At 35.1% G+C, this 22,533-nt stretch overlaps 5 protein-coding genes and 1 non-coding gene across 6 annotated transcripts; 3 read left to right on the top strand and 3 right to left on the bottom strand.

Annotated features, from left to right (window-relative positions):
• The first annotated feature begins 276 nt into the window (after positions 1 to 276).
• Positions 277 to 918, top strand: spp-15 (Saposin B-type domain-containing protein). The gene is made up of 2 exons (NM_059402.7): positions 277 to 599; positions 676 to 918. Exons 1-2 carry the CDS (start codon positions 432 to 434, stop codon positions 862 to 864), a joined length of 357 nt encoding a protein of 118 aa, NP_491803.1. The 5' UTR covers positions 277 to 431; the 3' UTR covers positions 865 to 918.
• On the bottom strand, positions 614 to 14,340 carry C48E7.6 (Chondroitin sulfate proteoglycan 4). The gene is made up of 30 exons (NM_001374899.2): positions 13,968 to 14,340; positions 12,601 to 12,685; positions 11,251 to 11,317; positions 10,854 to 10,952; positions 10,664 to 10,804; positions 10,080 to 10,426; positions 9,903 to 10,037; positions 9,442 to 9,652; positions 8,949 to 9,347; positions 8,798 to 8,875; positions 8,431 to 8,748; positions 7,981 to 8,204; positions 7,758 to 7,885; positions 7,476 to 7,708; positions 7,055 to 7,244; positions 6,830 to 7,008; positions 6,605 to 6,785; positions 6,399 to 6,554; positions 6,275 to 6,354; positions 6,027 to 6,095; positions 5,819 to 5,953; positions 5,546 to 5,776; positions 5,199 to 5,326; positions 4,995 to 5,148; positions 3,555 to 3,677; positions 3,379 to 3,507; positions 2,693 to 3,259; positions 2,216 to 2,374; positions 1,558 to 2,160; positions 614 to 1,176 (listed from the first exon to the last, which is right to left on the bottom strand). The coding sequence occupies exons 1-30, from the start codon at positions 14,260 to 14,262 to the stop codon at positions 1,030 to 1,032; spliced, it is 5,991 nt and encodes a 1,996-aa protein (NP_001361945.1). The 5' UTR covers positions 14,263 to 14,340; the 3' UTR covers positions 614 to 1,029.
• On the top strand, positions 11,764 to 11,900 carry C48E7.14. Its single transcript, NR_050177.1, has one exon. It is a non-coding gene; the product is annotated as an Unclassified non-coding RNA C48E7.14 (non-coding RNA).
• Positions 14,341 to 15,082: 742 nt separating the features above from the next.
• On the bottom strand, positions 15,083 to 15,766 carry C48E7.7 (MS Related Protein). Its single transcript, NM_001383221.2, has 2 exons — positions 15,610 to 15,766; positions 15,083 to 15,564 (listed from the first exon to the last, which is right to left on the bottom strand). The coding sequence occupies exons 1-2, from the start codon at positions 15,687 to 15,689 to the stop codon at positions 15,186 to 15,188; spliced, it is 459 nt and encodes a 152-aa protein (NP_001370419.1). The 5' UTR covers positions 15,690 to 15,766; the 3' UTR covers positions 15,083 to 15,185.
• Positions 15,767 to 16,193: 427 nt separating this feature from the next.
• Positions 16,194 to 17,697, bottom strand: col-56 (Col_cuticle_N domain-containing protein; the record flags this gene model as incomplete). The annotated part of the gene is made up of 5 exons (NM_059399.1): positions 16,194 to 16,385; positions 16,432 to 16,508; positions 16,556 to 17,043; positions 17,441 to 17,508; positions 17,557 to 17,697. The coding sequence occupies 5 exons, from the start codon at positions 17,695 to 17,697 to the stop codon at positions 16,194 to 16,196; spliced, it is 966 nt and encodes a 321-aa protein (NP_491800.1).
• A 647-nt stretch (positions 17,698 to 18,344) lies between these two features.
• T08B2.12 (MS Related Protein) lies at positions 18,345 to 18,978 on the top strand. The gene is made up of 2 exons (NM_059398.7): positions 18,345 to 18,501; positions 18,547 to 18,978. Exons 1-2 carry the CDS (start codon positions 18,422 to 18,424, stop codon positions 18,923 to 18,925), a joined length of 459 nt encoding a protein of 152 aa, NP_491799.1. The 5' UTR covers positions 18,345 to 18,421; the 3' UTR covers positions 18,926 to 18,978.
• Positions 18,979 to 22,533: the final 3,555 nt, after the last annotated feature.

Here is a 22,533-nt window from a genome sequence, read left to right as displayed (position 1 = left end):
CATTTGAAATGAAATATGATTCCAGCAAATAATTGGAATAAACATTTTGTGCGAAACTTTTTGTTGATATTCGCTGATTTTCAGTTGCGACAGAAGGCGATGTTAGAGCAAAGAACCGGTGTTCTTTACAAATATTTGTAGGTTTTTCCAAAACTGTAAACTTAGCATATTGAGCCATTAACACCTAAATTCGTTTTCATCATATCTATCTGAATATGTGTTCAGAGTGTGAAGTGTATGTAGTTTGTAGAGCTCCAAACGTTTCTGGTTAGTGAATAAATTGAGTCAAACTTGTAAACACTTTACACTTTTCCTCTTATAACTGCTGACAAACAGCTGTTCCTGATCGCGGTCACTCTTTTTACACTTTCTCCGCATTCTTATTGTTTTTCTAAGTCAGAAGTTTATTCTTTCCACACGTTTTCATTGCAATGAATTATCTTATTTTACTTGCCTTTTTGGCAATAACTTTGACTGTTTCAAACGTGGAAGGCGCCAAGAAAATGCATTCGGATACGTCAAAACCACTCTGCGGACTTTGTGTTAATGTTGTAAAGCAGCTCGATCAGGTTTTGGAACACGGAGGTGATATTGAAGCGGTAAGAGATTCAAATACCTTTAACAATTCTTTATTTCAATTATGCCTCTGATCAACCAATTAAAGCTTATTTTCAGGCAGTTGACAAATTTTGCAAAGAAGATGTTCCATCATTTATGGTTGATATGTGTGAAAAGGTGATCGAGAAGAATTTGGAATACATTATCAATAAACTGAAGGATCACGAAGAAGCCGATAAGATTTGCACTGATATTCTTCTTTGTCGCACTCCAAAACAATATTATTTCTTGGAAACTCAGAAGTAACTCGTAATTTTTTTAAATAAATATTTTTGAAATAATAAATTTGCATTTATAACTAAAAATGAATTCAATGAGATCACAGAGACGTAGAGAATGATTTTGAGAAACGGAAAGGCACTGTAGGTTGATTGGAAATTAATAGTTTCGGGAAATTGAAGTGATTTCTTGTTATACCCAATAATGATTTGTCGGTTGTGTTTGAGCAACTTGCTCAAATAATCGCATTGGAGGTGGAGTATCAGATGTTATTCCTGCGTAATCCAGAGAAGATACATTTTGACGACGAGGATTTGGAGGTTTTCGTGATGAAGATGACTGGAAAGTTATTGATTAACCGTGCGGATTCGGTTTGAAAGTTTTTAATTTTCCAGAAGATTAGATGACTCGAAAACTTTCATGAATTACAGGTAGATATAGTTTGTCTATAAACTACTGGGAACAGTCTGTAATTTTGAAATACCACAAGGAAGATTTTGTTAGTAAAAAATTAAATATCAAAATAATCTGGACGATCTCCCTGTCTGTGTCTCCAAAATGAGAACTCCAAGACCGATCAGCAATCAGCTCTGCTTAGTTTCCGACCAATTAGAGGCTTTCTAGTTTATCTATTTCTGTGGGCTGTTAGGAGATAAGCACTGACTGTTATTGTTAATTAATAATTTTAAATATAACATGAAAAAATATATAAATCCCTACCTCTGGTTTAGGTGGTTTATTAAATGACTTCATTGTCATCCTATCCTCGGCTTGTCTCACTGATGCAAATACAGTTGTACCCAACAAGTCGGGTGGTTTTTCATGATCAATACTCTCTGATGGTGATGGTGGAAGCCTGGTTGGTGTATCCAATTTTGCATTAATCGGAGTCCTTGTTTTATTTTTCTTCTTTCCTTCTCCGCATCTTCTACATATCAAAACGAATATTGTTGCGGCAACAATGGCTCCAAGTATAACTACCGGAAGATTGTTTTCTCCAAATATTGAGAATTTCGTTGAGTCAGATCCACCATTTGAATATGGAATCATTTGATCTCCAGTTGTCGAAGGATCATAGTTTTCCATATCAGCACGAAGTATGGTGATTGGAAGAGTAAATCGTGCTGGTTGAACATTATCGGCTCGTACTTCTAATTGTACAATCTCGTGAACTTCTTCCTCTGTGCTAAATGCCTTATAATATACGATTCCTTTTTGAATATCAGTATTCGTAAAATAGTATGTGGAATAATTGGTATTCGGATCAAACGTCAAGCGTCCAAATTTGAGCGGGGAAGTAAGAAAGAACCGAGGTGATGAATTCTGAAAAATAATTATACACTACTCTATGAAAGAATTATTTAAAGTTTATTCTTACTAGTAATGTTGATGCATTTATCTGTGAAGTTGTCAGTGGAGTTGCTGTATCTGCTTCTACAATCACTGGTTGCACGGAAACAAGTGCTCGAACTCTCAGCTCTGAACTATTTCTGAGCACATCTCGAGAATCGTTTTCAACAACAAAATCAAACTTGTCCTGAAAAAAATTTGCCTCAACAAACATCTAATGTTCAATAAACCAACAAAAAGACCAATCAGAGATTAGCGACGTTTTCTTCTGTTTTCTGGTTCAAAAATGAACTTGAAAAAACGCTGATTAGTCTTACAGTTCTAACTTTATAAAAATTGAAACAAGGATATTAGCTAGAGTAGGAAAATGGCGTTGTGGAAGTTGGACTTTTAAAACTTTCTCGATGTTTTCTTCTTAATATTCTAAACATTTCGAGTAAGAATTCCCATTACCAATTAACTATCGAAAACTAGATAACAATTAAAATAATAATATAAGGCTTACATGAAATGAATGCATATTCAATTGTGCATACAGTACTCTTCCTTCGTCGATATCTTTTTGACTAAACTCTTTTGCTTCTTTCTCTCCAGCCACCCAATAAAATGTTCCATTTTCTGGTCCACTTGTAATTTTGTATTTCAATGTACTCCGATTTCCCATTGAAAATGCTCCAAGATGTTCTGAGTTCAAAACAACATACGTTTTTCCCTGTGGATACCATATTGTCGTATGATTTTTCAACATTAAATCCAATGGCCTGATATCTATTATAAGTGATCTTGTGTGTCCTTCAATGTCGAGTACAATCACGTCATGCCACGTGGCGGCTGGTTGATGTCGGTTGGCAGTGTGCCAAATCGATATTTTTCCATCGTTAACGTCTTGCTGCGAGAACTGTTTGATTTCATCATCACCACGTCGAATCGTAACCCCATTTGCGCCTCGTTGTTGGGTACTGTAGACAATTGATTGAGGTGGAACTGTTTTATGACGTGTCATGAGTATATCAGCCAGAAGAGGTGTTGATCCACTGTTCAGTATAGATACAGAATCAGGAAATAATACAACCTGAAATACGATAATTTTAAGATTAAAGTATCAAACAGAAATAAGACTTAGGAAACGCTCAGTGTGCAAAGTGCAAAATTGCAACGTTTTATTTTTGAAAAACGGTTTTCCTAGCTAACCTGAACATCTGGATCTGGTGGATTCGTAATTTGAATGTCAACTGAAATTCGAATTCGACTTGCTCTTCTTGTTGATTCCCTGGCAGCATAAATATGGAAAATCAGCGAATCACTTAGAGAATCTGTCGCCTAAAATAATGAAATAATAAAATAATGATATTCAGCACACAACTTACAGTATGTTTGTAAAGAAGGTGAAACGATGTACGCAGTTCTGTCCACGAAACCCGATTTCTCTCATTATCAAGCCATTCCAATGTTCCCGCGCGTGGTTCTGTTCCGATTTCAATCATTACTATCTGTAAATTAAAAACTTAGTTTATAGTTAATAATGTAAACGTGAAATCCTTCTTACTCAATTGTTCGAAAAAAATGAATAAAATACACTATTTCTCAATTGTTCATACATAAGAATACATATCCATTTCAAATTTTGATTGCTACAATGTGAGCTTAACTTTTCTTGTTTAACGGCTCCCTCGTCTTGGAATATCTAATTCATAATATTTAATTTCAGAAAATGATAATTGTCAATGAGAGTTCATCTGAAAAAAGTGATGAGAAGAACAAGAAACCGAATTGTTTTTTGCTGGAAGTATCTCCAAAATTTTTTGTAATTTCAACTAGAGGATCTATTAAAGTAGAGATGAAGAATTTGGCAAGAAAACCTCAAGAAGTTCTAATTAATCTCGAATCTGCCATTTTTACAATTCAAAACTTCAAAAAAGAGCTATTTCCGTCTGAACAGCTTTCAATGCTCTTAAACCCATCGGAGACAAAAAGTTTCACAGTTTGTGTGAAAAATCAGTTTCCTGAAAAGTTTTCGTTTGAACACATGAAATTGCTTGCTCCAGAAGGACATTTAACTATTTCTCATTGTGATTCAACAAATGGAATTTTGCAATTGGAGGAGAAAAATGGTCTAATGCAACTGTCAAGTGTTACAAATAAACAATTGGAATGGGGATCAATGACTCAAAATTTGGTATTGGACTGTGAGACGGAACGTTTGAAAATGCAAAAGGTACGGTATTTGAAAGAAAAAGAAGAACACGATCACCCAAAAACTCGTCATGATGGATCGGAAAGTCACACAATGATTGAGAGTAAATTAGAGAAGAAATCTAGAATTTGTGATTGCTGTATTATAATTTGAGATTGTATAAAATAAATATTCTTCACAGTAATTTGAATTTTCTAAACAATACACATCCAGTCGAGGTGCATCATCAGAAAACAACACCTACAACCCGGGAAAATAATAATCTAACTGTAAGAAGGGAACATTTTGAAACATTTTGGAAACTTGGGACACTTTGCTTCGTACATTCGCTTAAATTTTTTGTACAGTACAAAAATGAAAGAATTGGTTAAAAAACATTTGAAACATGAAAAAGAGTGTTAGAATTTGATATGTAATACTGAATGTTTTTTTAGATTTTACATTTTTGTATGAACTTCGAGGTTTTTATATTTGGTTATTTTAGTAATTACAAAAGAGGAGTTTCGAAAAATCCCAAAACTCCATTATCAAAAGTTTCTCAATTTTTCCCTTTTTGAAACTGTGCTGTTCTCCGGGAAATTGCAAGATAAATAAATTCCTACACTAAACTAACCTCCTTATCAACGGCATCCGCTAAAGCTGAAACATCCAAATGTGATTGATTAAAGCATGCAGATCCACCACGTGAAACTACCAAAGGTCGAGTTGTTATATATTTTGAAAGTACTTTATCCGAAATGGCCGCAAATGTTGTCGTTATCCGGAATCTAAAAAACAACAAAAGATGTCGTATAAACCAATCTATCTTCAAACTAACTTTTCATTGGAATTCAGAAATTGTGCCGAGTTGTTTTTGTGAACTCTGAATGAAAAAGAATCCCGTCGACTCCATTCGTTCTGATCAGAAAATCCAACTGTCGAATATACAACTTGGCGACGATTTATCTTGAAAAATTAAACTATAACTATAACTGAGGTTTCTTAAAAATATTCGTCTTTGAAATTGAAGTTTCATGACGTCACACGTATTTGTATTATTTTGATAGACACCAGAGATGTCAATCGAGCACTGTTAATTTTTCGAGTATCAAGTGTTTTGGGATCGGTGACCCCGAAAAAAATATAGCATTCTTGCAACATCTTTTCAAACGTAATATGGGATACCTGTAACTGCGTAAACACGGTGTTTTTGATTCCATCCACTAATATTTCTCCATATCTAGCAGGCTTCAGAATCGTAAAAATAATTTCATCTGGACGGGTTCCTGGCATATTTCCTCGAAGAAGTTCAGTTCCAATAACAGTAGCTGACGATGGAGAAGCCACTAATCTTCCATTTGCTTCAAGAATAGTTGAACTTGATGATAATTCCGTCGAAAACCATTCAGGGCCAATCTGTTGATTTTAATACGATGATTTTAATATCAACTTTCCAACCTTATGTTTCCCATCGGTTACATGAAATGAAAATCCTCCAAATGGATTACTATGGTTTGTTGCCAAAAATGCCACATTGGATTGATCAATGTCAAATTGAGTAAAGTTTGTCATAACTTCTTCCATTTGACTAGCCTAAAATGTTGGAATGAAAAATTGCACACATAATACTTGATTCACACTAAATTCATTTGATTATTGATCTTACTTTGACAACTCTTCCGTTTGATGGCTGAGCAATGATATAGGTAATTGAGTTGGTAGGAGTATCCGTGTCCTGAAATTTGTTATCAGTTCAAAATGTCTCAAAATAATGATAATGTACGCTGGTAACAGCGCAACTCAATCTAAACTGGATGTTAATTCAATGATCATTTGCAAAAAAGTTTTTTGGTCTTTTTTATTCCCAAATAATCCAGTTTGTCTATTGAGAAAATGTTAAAATCTAAAACTTACTTCAACATCCAAATGACTATTTGTAATTAATGCCTTGTTACCAGACACTCTCAAAACTTCATTCCTAATCATAACCGGCCCTGAAAATATTTGAAAATATTAAAGTAAAGTTTATCCCGCAAACCCTTCTCATTAATTCGTGAAACAGTTATCTGCATCAGATGTATTCCAGTACATTGATCATGTACGCATGCGCGTACCCCAATACTATCATTTCCATGTGATCCATCAGATACAAACCACACTTGTCCATTTTCTATCATACGAGTTGTGAATGTAGCTGAAAGGAGTATTTTTAAAGATCTTAATATCGAATTGTTTTGAACTGACCAATTGAGGAGATACTTGTGATATTGTGTACACTATCAGTTGTTACCCATCCTGAAGTTGGTGGTGAGACTACAGTAATCACTGCTTCCTCATTTTCGCTAGTTGTCACTTTCAAAAAGTTAGAAGTGATTGGAACACGTCCTGCAGCTGGTACTGAGAATAAGGATGTTGAAATTGTGATCTGAAAGATCTTAAAATCATATAGCCTCTTGAAAAAATAAGTACATTTCTCTGGAAAACATCAATTTCAAGTTTAAGATGAAAACTCAAGTTTCTTGAAATCACATGAACTTGGAAATCAATTGAATCATTGGAATGATCAGCATTGTTATGAACATACTGAACACTTCCAGATGTTACATCTGTGTCAGTGAATGTAGATATTCGGGAAGAGAAGCTCTTTTCTGAAAAATAAATGTTTTACAAATTAATATTTTCAAAATATCTAACCATAATCTAATGATAAATATCCATTATTGGGTTGCTTCATCACTTTGTAGATGATTGGTCGTTCAGCATCCACCAGAGATATTTCCAGAAGGTTCTTGTCAATAAGAACAGCTCCACCAACGGGCACACGGAGCATTCGATGCTGTTGGTATGAGAATGAGCCACGGGAGTTTTCACATCGAACACGAAGCTGAAGTTAGCTCAAATTGGTTCTGCAGTATGTTTTAGAAGGAAATCTTTAAAATTATAGAAGAGAATACTTCATACTCGAACTTTGGCATCTTAACAAACTTTTCGGAAAAATTTTTTCAAGAAGTTCGCACTGAGTTCTCAATAAAAAACAACAATCTCAGCGGTTGATTATACTTCGCCAAAATATTACTTTTAATTCAAAAATTATAATTTCGCATATCTTACTCACTTCAACTTCCAAATTTCGATCAGCCACGGCCACTTTCAATCTCTCAATTGAATCCTCATTTGGAACAGAATACCATACAGATTCATTTTCAATATCTTTTTGACTGAACCCTCTTGCTGGTTTTCTTTGACTTCCAACAAAAAACCGAGAAAAATTTGAACTACATGAATATATAATGTCTTCCAGTCGAACATCCAAATTTGTCAATACTGTTAAATTATTCGAAGAGAGACCTGAAATTTAGTAGTTAAAGTATATATGTATTCTCTTCTAAAGCATTACGAATTGTCTGTGGAAAATGTGCTCCGCATATCAAAACAATTTCAGCCTTTTCAATCCATACATCGGGTTTTGCAGCTAGTACATGCATCTTTCCTTCAACTCGGTGAACTCCATCACTAACCGTGTACCTGTAACAAAGAATATGGTTACATTTGTCGTTTTTTTTTGTTGAAGTTTCTAATAATAGGTTATCAAGTTTCAATGGAGTCTATTAAATCCTCACCCAATATAAAATTCCCCATGGTGTCCTAAATGTCTAATCATAACTTTTCCTTCGTCAATATCGTGCTGAGTGAATGAAGTAAGTGGTAGATACGGGGATACTGTAGACAAAATTGCGGCATCCTTGTTTTGTGTGAAGTCAAACATTAAAGCAGAAGCATCTACATCTTCATCAACCCATGGAAGTAAGAACGGGTGAAGCACTCGTTCTCCGCGCTCCACCATCTGTAATTTCAGACTACTTTAACAGTTTTCAGTATAAACTTTTATCAATTACGTTTTTGTGCATTTTCAGCCATTACTTGTATTATTACTTTTTGAAAAACATGATTTTTTGAATACATTTTTTGGACTATTTTGAAAAATTTCAATATTTCAATAAACTTAAGTTGACGAATTTCTCCCAGGTAAAAGCTTGGCGAATTTCTCCCAGGTAAAGAAAAAAACTCACATAAACTGTCACATTTTGAGCCAATTTCGGTGCATTGTCATTGAGCAAAATAATAGAAAAACTGAGAGTTAATGGAACTTTTCTCATTGGATTTTGCCTTGAAATCGCTAATAATCTACATTCATCAGTACGAGTTTCATCTCCAGAATGAGAATATGTCAATCGATGCTTTGCAATATCGTCACTTGTAAAATTTGAATCTTTTTTCAAAACTTCCCCAATTTGAAGTCTGATTTGACCATGCAGTGTTGGAGAAACAACACGAAATATAAAGTTTGAGTCGTCTGGTGTGGAAAGAGACAGAAAATCGGGTGTTATCTGAAATTATACTTTTAAAGATTTTAAACAATTCTACAAATAAAGTTACCGATGCAATTTCTTCTTCTTTTACAACAATTGTTTTGTTTACAAGACGGATTGATGACTCTTTTGGAACATACACAATCTAGAATATTTTTCAGTAAATAAAAAGTCTCCAAATAATCTCAAAATTGTCAAAATAAGGTCTTAAAACTCACATCAAATCTTAAAAGTGGAGATGATACAGCCGGCGATACAACTCGAAAAACAAAAAAATCATTGACAATTGAATATTGTTGATAGTGTAACTTGTAGCTAATTGCACCTTCATCAATATCTTGTTGTGTGAAATTTGAAGAAACTCCTATTCTTCTCTGTTTTCCAACGGCGAGTTTTCTTGAAAGTGTTCCCAGTTTTGGTGGCTCATCAATATGGTATATCAAATTGTGAGCAGAAAAACTTTTCGGAAAAGTCCAAGAGAAAAGATTTTGTCTGCTAATTGACATAGTTTCTGTTCCATTCAGAACAAACGGTTCACGAGTGAAAACTTTAATATTCATTGGAATAAAGTCAATTCGGAAGACATGAACCATTGAAGCGAATTCTCCAGCTTCAACCTGCAAATTAATAGCTTTAATTGGGGGCGCTATGAATGTTGCCAAAAGTTTTAGCGAGGACCATTTCTTAATTGAAAAGTTGTCCGAAATTTACCTGAAAACTGAACATATCGCTCGGCGAAGAACTTTGACTTGTGTGCCTGAATCGGACTTGCTCCTCGTTCACTTGTGCTTGAGTGAACGTTGTGCACATGCTGAACTTGTCATCATTCTCTTGAAGACATTCAACAACACCCGTGTCTGGCATATCAACAATTCGATAGGCGACAATCATGTCTTGAATCGAAGCATCAAAAGATAGATTTCTGAAAACAAGGTTGTTTTCAAGGCTCGTAACATCTCGGCATTTAACGGCAACTTATTGCCAAACGTTCAGAACAACGCTTCTCAAAAGCTGATAGTTGCCAGGAACTTGCGATATTTTCAAAAAAGTTGGCAGAACTGTTGAAAAAGTTTTGCCTGGAATTCTTGATACTTTTTTCAAGTTTGTTATTTTGCGAAAAAAATAATAATTTTTATTTTATTTCCGATTTTTGAAAGCTTATAAAACCTCACTTATTTGTAAGTAGTGCACTGGAATGATGAAGTAATTTTAGTCCTGTGTTATGGACCAACTTCACGTCAACTTTGGTACTTTGTGTTTCAAGTATAACAACTCCACTTCTAGCCTCTCGATCTCTCGCAATTAATCTGAAAGTTGTGTTCTCATAATTAACTGAACACCGATTTTACCGTATTCTTCCACTTCCCAACTCTGTTCCTTCATCAACCAATGAAACCAATTCTTCAATCAATTGTTTGTGACTAAACTCATTCACTTTTTGTCCATGAACTTCTATATGAACTCCGCTTGATTCTACAACTTGTACTCGAACTTTTTCTGGTCGATCATCTGCATCAGTTAATATTAAAATCTCGTTTGTTATCACTCGACTTCCACGTGAAGCAATCAATAGTTTCTCGTCTTTTGATCGTTTTACAAGTTCCGGCGGGTCATTGACTCCATTAATTTTTATTCTCAATGAGTAAGTTTTGGATTCAGCTGGTATAAGTTGTTTGTGTTTAACAGCAAATTCAATCTGAAAGCACTGTTTTTTTTTAATTGGAGAGGTTTTTAAAAGAAAAAACAATGCGTTCAAACCTTGTGAGACCTTGTGGATGTTTGTTTTAAAATATTCAAAAATATTCAGAAATTCAGAAATTCTACAAAAAAAGTAAAACAAGAAAAACGTTTCAATTTTGGAATTTCTGAAATTCTGACCATTTTGGGTATTTCATATTTTATAACGTTTGGATTTTAATGCGCTGGGACTTACCTGAAAAGAGAGTCGATCCTCTCTAGTTTCAGTTCCATCATGTTTGTAAATCACTCTTCTTGCCAAAAGCTGAGCATACGTAAAAGAACTTGTTACAACATCATCTATTCGAACCTCTCCATGTTTCGCACTCTCAACGATCTAAAATTGTATTCTTTGAATTGCAGTTATCGGAATTTGTATAACAAACGGTAAAGAATATATCAGTATGTGAAAAATTAACATCTTGACTGCTTGGCATGAAGTACACATTTTTCCATTGCAGAGGCATGGATCCACCTTCATTCAACTGAAAATTACTTTTTGACCGAAATACTTCAATAGTTCAGCCTGTCTCCTTGACTTTTGCCAAAATTATTAAGAGGCAGCCATGAGGTACTACAATTTTTGTTCTAAAAAACATGTGTTAATCCGCGGAGTGAGCAAAAAGTGTGGTCAATTTTAACATGGAAATTTTGTTTTTCAAAGCAGATTTGAGTGTTACAGTTTGTGCTCATTGTTTGTTTCAATACCTGGTTTTCTCTATTTTAAAGATTGTATATTAATCGGTCCCATACTTCTCCATCAGAGTAAAAGATTAATCTTACCTCTACTGGCTCCGCCACATAAATCGGTCCTTTTTCTGGATTTTTTGCCGCATTTTTTGAGTCGATTCTGGAAATTGGAAGGCAGAATTTTTAACGCATGTTGAAAATGTTGCAAATAATTTTAATATCATGTTGGTAATGTGTTGAATATTTTAACACAGTCAACGAAATATATATTGATAGACATCTCCCGAACTCATTTTTTACGATATATTTTTGAACGTATTAGTGTAAAATCATGTGTTTGAGTTTCAGAACCTTTAGGATATGCATTCAAAAATGGGCTTGCTAAATTTTGCCTTTACGGGTAAGTTAGGAAAATTCCCTAAACATTCTTTAAAATAGATGTTATTAAAGTTATTTCGGATTTCTATGAACTGAAAAACATTTAAGTCCCTCACTTTATCATATTTGTTATTTTTATTCAATATCCCCCATTACCTATAGTCACAGGTTATTTTTCAGTGACCACTGACTTTTTTACTAACAAACAACTCTTTGCCACTGCCTCGCCACCCCATAAATCCCTCTCAAATGTGCCAATTTTATCGGCCACAAAGTATCAAATTCTGGTGGTCTCCATCTCTATCCAGCGTATCCCATTCTTTGCCTAAATCTCTCTCAATTCAGCACTATTTCGTGATTCTCAATTTTTGATACTCCACTGTCATCACTGACTTTAAACCAGTGAAACAGTGCCAAATGATGTGGACACGCAGACATATGGATAATAATAATGTGGTAAAATAGTGCGAGATTTGATTCGTCGCAGAGAAATTGCTTCAAGATGTTGGAAGAATGGAATGGAAAAAGAGTTGCCGACTGGACGACAGATTGATGATTGAGTGAAAACGAGACCGCCCATTATTCATGGTTTCAATGATAGGGACACATGTTTGTTACGTCTGATTGTCAAAGTCTTCAAGATATATACACCTATAAGGCAGATGTATACTGCCTGAAAACGATCTACACATTTTCAGTCGAGTTGTCACTAAAAGTAGACACATGTTGCCTTCACGTACATTTTTGTCTGTTTGTTTGTCTTGTGAAAAGTACACCGATTTTTTGAACTAAATTGGAACCTGAGAAATTAATAGAAGTGTCAGTTTGTATATTTTCTACAAGGAAACCCTTAAATGCAGCCTACGCCTACTTGCAGTGAATTTCAAATTTTCTTCACATGATAGTATGGATAAGGTCGCCATTGGATACACATGCCTTGAATGCCTACAATATGCCTGTACCTTCATGAAAGTCTAGATTGAACATAGTTAACGTTTCTTTTGACACAGAAACGCTCAAACGGTAAATCCAGATCTAATTCCTTTTTTTAATGTTTTAACTCACCCGCATATCCGTTGAGTCAAAATTGAGCTGGATTGAGTGATATCAAACATACATCCTTTGAGCGCTGTTTCGTTTATTGTGAGCCCTACAATTTGTTTGAATTCAACTTTGTATTTTAATATTTTTTATTTTTCTATTCAACTCAAGCATCCTCTTCTAACACATGGCTCATAAAAATGAAGAAGAAGAAGAGAAAACATATAATTTACAAAATGTGTCGGTTGGTGGTGAACAAGTGCAAGTATAAACAGGGATGATGGAAGGACACATGTGTTGACACTTGCTAATTAGTCCAACAACTATGATTTTTTGAAGAAATGGGTTAAACTTTTCCGGGAATCTTGAGGTATCTACTGCCTACATTTTGAGATAAAAAATACAGTTTTATTGACCGGGAAAAGAAGAAATGGCGGGATTTGGCTTCGAAGCGAGTTCTTAGAAATTGTTTTCTTATTATACTTTTTGACTCGGTAGTTAAAAAAATTAGCTGCAAACCCCAACTCCCAATTTTTGTGAAGAATTCAGGGTAAAGAAAAAAACGGAACTGTTGTGCAAATACTCGAAAAGTTCAATTTAACAATTTTGCGCAATAATTGAAAATATGCTGAAATCATACTCAAAAAATAAGTTTTACAATCTTTGTATGTCCTTTTCAGCAATTTTCAAAAAAAGCTAACAAATTTCTATTAGGTCTATTTGAAATGTCATGTTCATCGGAATGATCTGCTGATGAATTTTCAATGACTCTCTTTCCTTTTTAAGCTTCTTCCTCTCTCTCTCTCTCCATCTCCTTCTTCTTTTCTCATTCATTCATCTTCATCAATTGTTTATTACGGAACAAACATAGAGAACAGCAACAACAACATACCGAGATGCTCCAGAATACTCCAAAGAGTACTCTTTTGCTCATTTCCGGCGCCGGCTCCAGCTTCCAAAAGGAGCCGAAAAGAAGACTAAAGTGCTCTTTTTGTTGGTGTGCTTTGAGGCAGCCGCTATGATTCTAGCACAAAAACTATTCTAGCCACTTGCAGCAAGCGTCTTTCCAGATTTATGAGATTGGTTTTCACTTAATATCGGGGAGGGAAGATTGAAATCTCTAATTTTAGGAAGAATTTTTCAAGTTGCAGAAACTCGTTTTGTTGTCATCATCGACATCGAGAAACTGGCAACCAGCAAACATGAGCAGTAATTCAAAAGTCTTTTTTCAAACGCAAATCGGAGAGTTTGAAGCAATCATTTTGTAAAAAAAAGCGAAATGAGTCAGATTTTTCTACTGATTTCACAATTAGATATAATGTTTCAAAAAATTTCAAGGTTGTTTTTACAGTCAGGAAGTAATTCGTTCGTTAATTCTTTCGGTAACTTACCGATATTTGGAGCTGAACACAATGTTGGAGAATAAACCAGAGAGTTTGCATGTGGACTTTGAAAATGTAAAGAAATATGTGAAATACATTTCAATGAGAATGATGTAGTCTCATTTTCAGAAATAGCTGATACAGGAATCGAATCCGCGTAGATGTGTCCATTGTGAAATGATAATGATAAGTTTTTGGACGGTGTGCTCAATATAATTGGTGCAGGATTAACCGATGGTCCGTTGATTTGTAGATCGAAAGTTAGGGGAGATGTGATAAGTGATATCAGTGCCAGAAAAGCCATCGGCACATTTGGCCTAGACTGTACTGAAATGGAGAAAGTTTTTGGTGGGCAGTAAAAGAGGCAAGAAGTATGTTGGTCTCAGACACAGAAAGAAGCTCAAGCCACGCCCATCAAAGAGGTTCGAGGGAGGAAATGAGGGAAGGAGAAGAAAGAGGAACAACTGACACATAGTACATCATAAGCTGGCAGAAGGTTGAGGAACGAATGAAAAAGACAGAGAAAAAGAGAAATGAGGAATCAGATGATAATAATAATGATTAGATTTATTAACAGGTATACTGCGGTTGACAGGAAGATAGAGATTGCGATTTTTCATGAAATCTTGTTTGATTAATGGAATAAAAAATTTTGAAGAACTTGGTTATCACATAATATTTTATTGAGTTAGTATGAGAGCAATACAAATCGATCAAATCATTGAATCAAAGCGAAAGCCACTATTGGGACAACAATAAAGGTTTTCCAGTGGTTGATAAAGTTTTTTTTTTCGAATCAGATAAAGACGATTATTCGGTTTTGGAGGAAGATGATGAACCGACAAAATTGTGTAATATGTAATTTTCTCATGTTTGGAACTATTTCTCTTTCCCGCAAATTCTCAACCAACTTCATCAACTTTAGAGATGCCTAATTTCTGAAATGAAGGCACGACTTCATGACTACCACCCTGCTTCTTGCTTTCCTGTCCTGAATTGAAATCCTGCGAGGTTAATGGTTAGCACATCTTAAATTTAATCTAATCTGAATGGAATAAGAATTTAGCCGAACAGCTTTGATTGAGTTCAGAAACAAAGACATATTACGATAATCACATATTATTTTATTAACTGCAATAGATTAATGTAATAAAGACTTTTGAAGAACTTGGTTATCACATAATATTTTATTCAGTTAGTATAAGTTAGCAACAGAGATCAATCAAATCATTGAATCAAAGCGAGAACGACCATTGGGACAACAAAGAAGGTTCCAGTGTTGTAAGCAGCTTTTGTGGCATTGGTTGAAGTTTCTCCGAGCAAGTCATCAACAGAAGTTACATTTGGTGCAACAGTCGATGAAAGCGATGGACGAGAAGCCCCTTCAGTTGTAGCTTCGATGTTATTGGCAGCTGGAGTATCAACTGGAGCATTGGTTTCAGCATCTTTAGTCTCTTGAGTGGCTTCTACAACAACAGCTTCTGTAGTTTCTTCAACAGCTTCGGTGGTTTGAACTGGTTCTGTAGCTGGTTCTGTTTCTGCAACGGCTTTGGCTGTTGTTTCGATGAGAGCCACAGTTGCATCTTCAGTGACTTTAGTTGCAGTCCTGGAATAGAAAAGTAAAAAAGAGTAATTATAGAGAACAACTCACACAGCAACGGCAGTATCGTCTCCATTGACAATTGGAGCCAAGATGAGGAGCATGGCGAACAAGATGTTGATTGATTGCATGTCGATTGATTTGGTGCAAGTTTGCAAGATGATGGTTAGTCGAATGTTAATGTTCAAGTGAGAACTGATTTTATTTCAATTTTCTCATCTTCACATCAACTTTTATCTCGATGTTTGATCGACCTTTACGTGAAATACGTATTCATTGGACATTGGAAAAGCTCACGTTTATCTTCAAAATATTTATATTAAAATAAAAAATCATATTCAGATGCTTTTTTCAATTAAAGCAAACCAGCTGTTATGTACCACTACAGCAACCTGAAAGTATCCTTATAAGTACTATCGGAGAACCCCAAAAACCACCCAAGAAAATGTTCTATAATTATATTTAATTAGGACTGGCAAACAGGATTGATAGTAAATTGGATCCATCACGAGCAGGAGTATGACTTTACGTTTTCAATCTCACAAAATTTGTGGGGGTCAGATGAAATAGGTCCAGTATACCGCGTTAGTGATAAAAAGAAAATATAACAATCTTCATGAAGTTATAATAAAAAACTAAATATATTTGATTCTCCTTCTGTTCCAAATCGATTTTCTATTTCTCCTCGATTTCGCGACTTCAAATTCATAATAATCGTAAGAAAACTTCTTTTCTTGAGCTGGATCCACCATTTTCTGCATTTGATACGATCGGCGTGGGCAGGGACAATATGATGCGTCGAGTCCAGGCTCTCCGTGGATTCCTCTCTGAAACGTGACTCAATATATTAAAACTTCAAAAATATTGAGCTACCTTTCCAATGATTCCTGACCTTCCACTTGCACCAGGCATACCAGGACGTCCTCTGATACCTGGCGATCCAGGTGGTGCTGAAATTGGGAACTAAATAGAAAAGTGAGCATGGAGGAAAGCCAACCATTGACTGTTCTTCCAGGCATTCCAGGTTGCCCAGTAAGACCTCGCGGTCCTACAGAACCTTTTGGGCCTCTTGTATTCATCATTTTCATTACAATAAGACCAGGTTCTCCTTCTTCACCACCTATTCCTCGTTTCCCAGGAGTTCCTTCTCTTCCTGCAGCCCCAACTGATCCAATTACTCCAGATTCTCCATTCGGGCCTGGGGGGCCAATGAGGCCCGGCGGTCCTGGAATACCATCAGATCCTTCCATACCTGGATCTCCTGGTGGTCCAGCAGGACACAAAATACAGTGCTCCGTCATTAATTCCATATAATTATAGTCTCTTCCCGGAAGCCCGTCGAATCCCGGTTCACCATCTAATCCAGGTTTTCCAGGTCGACCTGGAGGGCCTGATGGGCATTCTGGTGGTTTTATTGAAGGTGATGATGGGAATGCAACAAGATAATCTTTTTCGCTTTGACGACGAGATTTCTTGCGAATTTTTCTGCAGAAAATATGATTAAAGTTTGTTCTGTGTTTAACAAAGCGACATTTTGGCGATTAAACTAAAGAACATATTTAGCTAAATATACCGATTAAATTGGTGTATCACTGGTGTATCAACGATATTTGCATTAATATGAACAGGTAAAAAATTCTTGAGAGATCTTAAAAGACCATTTTATTTTTCTTATGATATTTCAATGGTTTTTGAGGCATTATTCACAAGAAGCGATTGGGAGGCGACGGGAGGCGGTCGGGCGATGTGAGTCTCAGATTGCTTTGGTTCCACAAAATTACTTTTTACTATAAAATTTATAATTTCTTACTCTCCTCTGAAAAATCTTATTAACCTCACGATATGCTAGTATCGTAATAAATTAAATTTAATTAAAAAATACCGTTTTTCTCTGGATTTCAATGAAATCAGTACGACTTGTAGATCATTCCAGGACATTTTTTCGTAAATCTGAAATTAAAAAAAAATGTTTCTTCCTTTTTTAAAAACCTCAATTACCTCAAAATCTTTAATGGCATCATCAGCAATTCTCTGGATATCTCGAATTTCCGAATAAAAGTAGAAGAAAATGCCAATTGATAAAATAAATAAAATAACAATTATAGTGAATAAAAAATGAATCCAAGGCATTGATTTCATGATTTTATAGAATTTGGAGAATTGTCAAAACATCAAAATAACTCAAATGCTGGTAACCAAAATGAATTGTCTGAGTGTCTTTTCAAAACATAATTGCCGTGTTACTTTTCGCTTCGCGGCTTCTTTTGACTGGATTTTCACGGATCTATTCTCTTTCTGTGAAAAGCGATACTTTCTTACAAATTACAACTTCTTTTGTATTACATGATGACCACTAGACAAGTTGACCATTTAGGTTGAAGCAGGGAAGCGGAAGTTAATAAAACGTGAGCTTTGGAATCAATTTGAATTACATTTTGATTTCCTAAAACTTGGGACGGTTAAATTTTGGCTTGAAAATCTGAATTTGAATGGGAAAGAGTTGAAGATTCAGCAGGCTCTAAATCCGGTTTGCCGGTTCTAGTAAAATATAATGAGGGTGGTTTTTGGGGTTCTCCGATAGTGTAAGGATACTATCAGGTACTTTCAAGTTGCTGTAGTGGTACATAACAGCAGGTTTGATTTAATTGAAAAAAGCATATGATTTTTTATTTTAATATAAATATTTTGAAGATAAACGTGAGCTTTTCCAATGTCCAATGAATACGTATTTCACGTAAAGGTCGATCAAACATCGAGATAAAAGTTGATGTGAAGATGAGAAAATTGAAATAAAATCAGTTCTCACTTGAACATTAACATTCGACTAACCATCATCTTGCAAACTTGCACCAAATCAATCGACATGCAATCAATCAACATCTTGTTCGCCATGCTCCTCATCTTGGCTCCAATTGTCAATGGAGACGATACTGCCGTTGCTGTGTGAGTTGTTCTCTATAATTACTCTTTTTTACTTTTCTATTCCAGGACTGCAACTAAAGTCACTGAAGATGCAACTGTGGCTCTCATCGAAACAACAGCCAAAGCCGTTGCAGAAACAGAACCAGCTACAGAACCAGTTCAAACCACCGAAGCTGTTGAAGAAACTACAGAAGCTGTTGTTGTAGAAGCCACTCAAGAGACTAAAGATGCTGAAACCAATGCTCCAGTTGATACTCCAGCTGCCAATAACATCGAAGCTACAACTGAAGGGGCTTCTCGTCCATCGCTTTCATCGACTGTTGCACCAAATGTAACTTCTGTTGATGACTTGCTCGGAGAAACTTCAACCAATGCCACAAAAGCTGCTTACAACACTGGAACCTTCTTTGTTGTCCCAATGGTCGTTCTCGCTTTGGTTCAATGATTTGATTGATCTCTATTGCTAACTCATACTAACTCAATAAAATATTATGTGATAACCAAGTTCTTCGAAATTCTTTATTCCATTAATCTATAGACAATAGCTATTACGTTTAATAAAATAATAAGTGATTATCGTAATATGTCTTTGTTTCTGAACTCAATCTAAGCTGTTCGGCTTGCTTGTGGACTGTCATCTTGAACTCGAAACTACGCTATCTCGGAGTTTGCCGTCAACTTCTTACCCAAGTATTGCCCAAAAAATAATTACTTGGACAAGTTCCATGATTTGATTGAAGTCTGTTTCATTTAATAAAAATATGTGATTATTAAGTTTTCCGTCATTACCAGTTTTCTATGGAACCTTTGGCAAAATAAAAGTGTGTATAAGTGTATGTGTGGGTGCGACACTACTAACACTACTGTGATTCTACAATATATGCTTTATGGCGCGCCTTATACCTTATGCCTACCTTATGACTGCCTACGTGCCTATCTTAAACCTTGTCAATGTGCTTGCTTCACGCCTGACTGTCAAAAAACATTTGTGCAAAGTAAAAATTTGGATTTTAAGGCGTGCTCTGAGAAACTGGTGATCAGTTTAGTTCGGCTCGCTAAATAATTGCTATTATACGCACGTAAGCGAAACTTACAAGGAAAGGAAGTCAATCTAGTCCCGGACTTTAAATTGAGACGTATGTCATTTGAAAGCTTATGTTTAGACTAGATCACCACAAAAATTTCAGCGGCGGAACTCAACTCTGAATCCCTGAAATCGCTATCTGAAAGTGCTCCAGTGCATTTTTTCGCTGACTTCTATGTCAAGTAAATGGCCTTAAAAGGGGTTCTGAGAGATTAGAAATTTTTTTAGGGTCTAACAAACAATGTGGGAGCTTTTTGGAAATGTTTATATTTTTGAAAAAAATCTGAAATTTTTTCGATTTTTTCGATTTGATAAAATTCCAAAACTATTTTTTTGTATCCGGGCATGCAAAAAGCTACATATTTCTTCGAATTGAGCCTTTTTACAAAATTTTACAATTTTTTACAAAGGACCCGATTGCAGTTTTTAAAAATTGAAGAAAAAAAATTATTTCCACTGAAAGAATCGAACGCGAGACCTTTATTTCATTCACAGGTAAATCGCGGTTAGTGTATTATACAAAAAATATACACAAAATGTACAAAAAACGAGTACCGGCTAACATGTGTATAATACATGTACAAATCATGAATCGCGACTGTGCGTGTATAATTTATGTATAATTCGTGTATAATACAAAACTCGCGCTCACGATACGTACAATTTCTGTATATTTTATGTTTTATACACGAAATGTATGTGTTAATTTTGTATATATTTTTTATTTTTTGTGAACTGGGGTTGCTAAAAATTGCTTTAGGCAAAATTTATTCATCAAAAAAGGATAAAACACAATTAAAAAACAAATAATAATTAGAATATCATAAAATGTGCATTGGATCCTTCCAAAATCCGGTTCCCATTGCTTGTGCGACGAATGTTCTCTCTGGCAAGTGGACGACCATGCTTCTTTGGTTCTTTTCAGTCCAATTTTACTCCTATCCTTTATGATAGTCCACGTTCTGTAATTTTCAGCTCAGTTTTGAGTGTATTTTGTACATCTCCACACATGGTCGTAAAACTACAACGATAACGCTGAAAATTCAAACAGATTCCCGAGAGAATAGTTTTTAGGGTGAGTTGGGTAATAAATACGTCTTCTTGGTGCTGGTTTACAACTACCTAGCGTCTAATAATTATGTATATACAAAAATATACAATCATCAAAAAAAGAAAGCTCATTTTCCAAATATAGCCAGAATCATGGACCGCTCAATAGAATTAGAGAATTTGACGAACTGATTTAAATTAGAGAAATGTGAAGAACCAGTAAGAAGTCTACATAGTAGTTTCACTTGAGTTTTAATTCTCGTATGTCTGGTAGAGTAGTTAATATTTACACAGTATGTTTTTGTAGGAGGTTAATTTAACATCGCATCTTTGAAGGATGCGCTTGGTAAAGGTTCTCAGTGATTTTTCCAGTATCAAATACAGTGCCGGCCATAATTCTATCCAATTTTTGATTTTTGATAAATTTACAAATTTTTCAAACGAGCACAACTTACAAAATGGGCATGCTATCGAAAAAAGTTCAACTAAAGAAATATTGTCCATAATTACGTCTACTTGTATTCAGTTGTTTAAGTTGTTTACCATTGTCATGACAAGAAATACAGCTGCCGACATCTCGTGAGCCCGTTTTGACAACTTTTACTGATTTGCCCGTATCTCGAAAACTAATTTTTTTCTGGAAGTGTTTTTAAAGTAAAATAATCTTCATACTACTTGCGATCATGTGTGTTTTTTCACGTTGTTCTGAAAAATTCAGCAAAAAAGTTATGAGAGATTGAACTTGAATAGTGTACGACTATACCTAGAGTATTTCTCGCAAGTGAAGATTTTTTTCCTTGAATCTTGATATCGTGTTTAAATATATTTTAATTGTGATTTTACATTTGTAATAATTGAAAAATGCTCGAAAAAATATATTCGAAGTAAGTAACCTGATTTTTTGGTTGTAGAGCATGAGCAGTGCCAAGTGAGGGACTAGTTTGCACTTCCATAACTTTTTTGCTGAATTTTTCGGAACAAAGTGAGTAGGAACAAATGATGGCAAATAGTATGAAGATTATTTTACTTCAAAAACATTTCCAGAAAAACATTAGTTTTCGAGATACGGCCGAATCAGTAAAAGTTGTCAAAAACGGGCTCACGAGATGTCGGCCGCTGTATTTCTTGTCATGACACTGGTAAACAACTTAAACAGTCAAATACAAGTAGACGTAATTATGGACAATACTTCATTAGTTGAACTTTTTTCGATAGCATGCCCAGTTTTTAAGTTGTGCTCGTTTGAAAAATTTGTAAATTTATCAAAAATCGAAAATTGGATAGAATTATGTCCGGCACTGTAGGTCACTATAAAACTTGGGAGAGTTGAAAGAGAAAGTCTTGAGGATTTGTTTAGCCTGACCTGGTAGTTAATTTTCCAAATATGGGGTTCAAAGTTTAGTTTACAATCTGTAATAGGACCTAAGTCTCGGACAGTGGGGGAGGGGGGGGGGGGGGTCACCAGCCTGAAGCCAACTGGCATGTAAATCAAGGCTGGAGAGTTTAGAGAGACAATACAGAAATTGATGAATTTCGGGAAACCTGAAAAAGAAATTTAAGAAATATGTATTCCTTACGATTTTTTCTGGTTTTTTGAAATTGATTTGTATTTTTCATATAATATAACAGCTAACTTAAATACACACACATCACTACTTGGCAACGTTGGCGAGTTTTGCCTCCCGAAACTTCCAAAACAGTTAGGCGGAGTGCACTTGCTGTCTTTTTTGCACTTGCTGTCTTTTCATTTTTCAACGGCATTTTTATCTAATTTCCCGCGTTCAATTTTTCAAAAATTTTTTTGTTTCTTAGAGGAGTAGTTTTCAACACTTTCCCCACTATTTTTTTAAAAACTGCTTAACTTTATAGAGCAACACAATTTTGCTAGTTCCTACCAAGGGTGTCGGTTTTTCGATGTT

Source organism: Caenorhabditis elegans, chromosome I (assembly GCF_000002985.6).
Source record: "Caenorhabditis elegans chromosome I".
Taxonomy (NCBI): Eukaryota; Metazoa; Nematoda; class Chromadorea; order Rhabditida; family Rhabditidae; genus Caenorhabditis; species Caenorhabditis elegans.
This window is presented reverse-complemented; position numbering and strand designations above follow the sequence as displayed.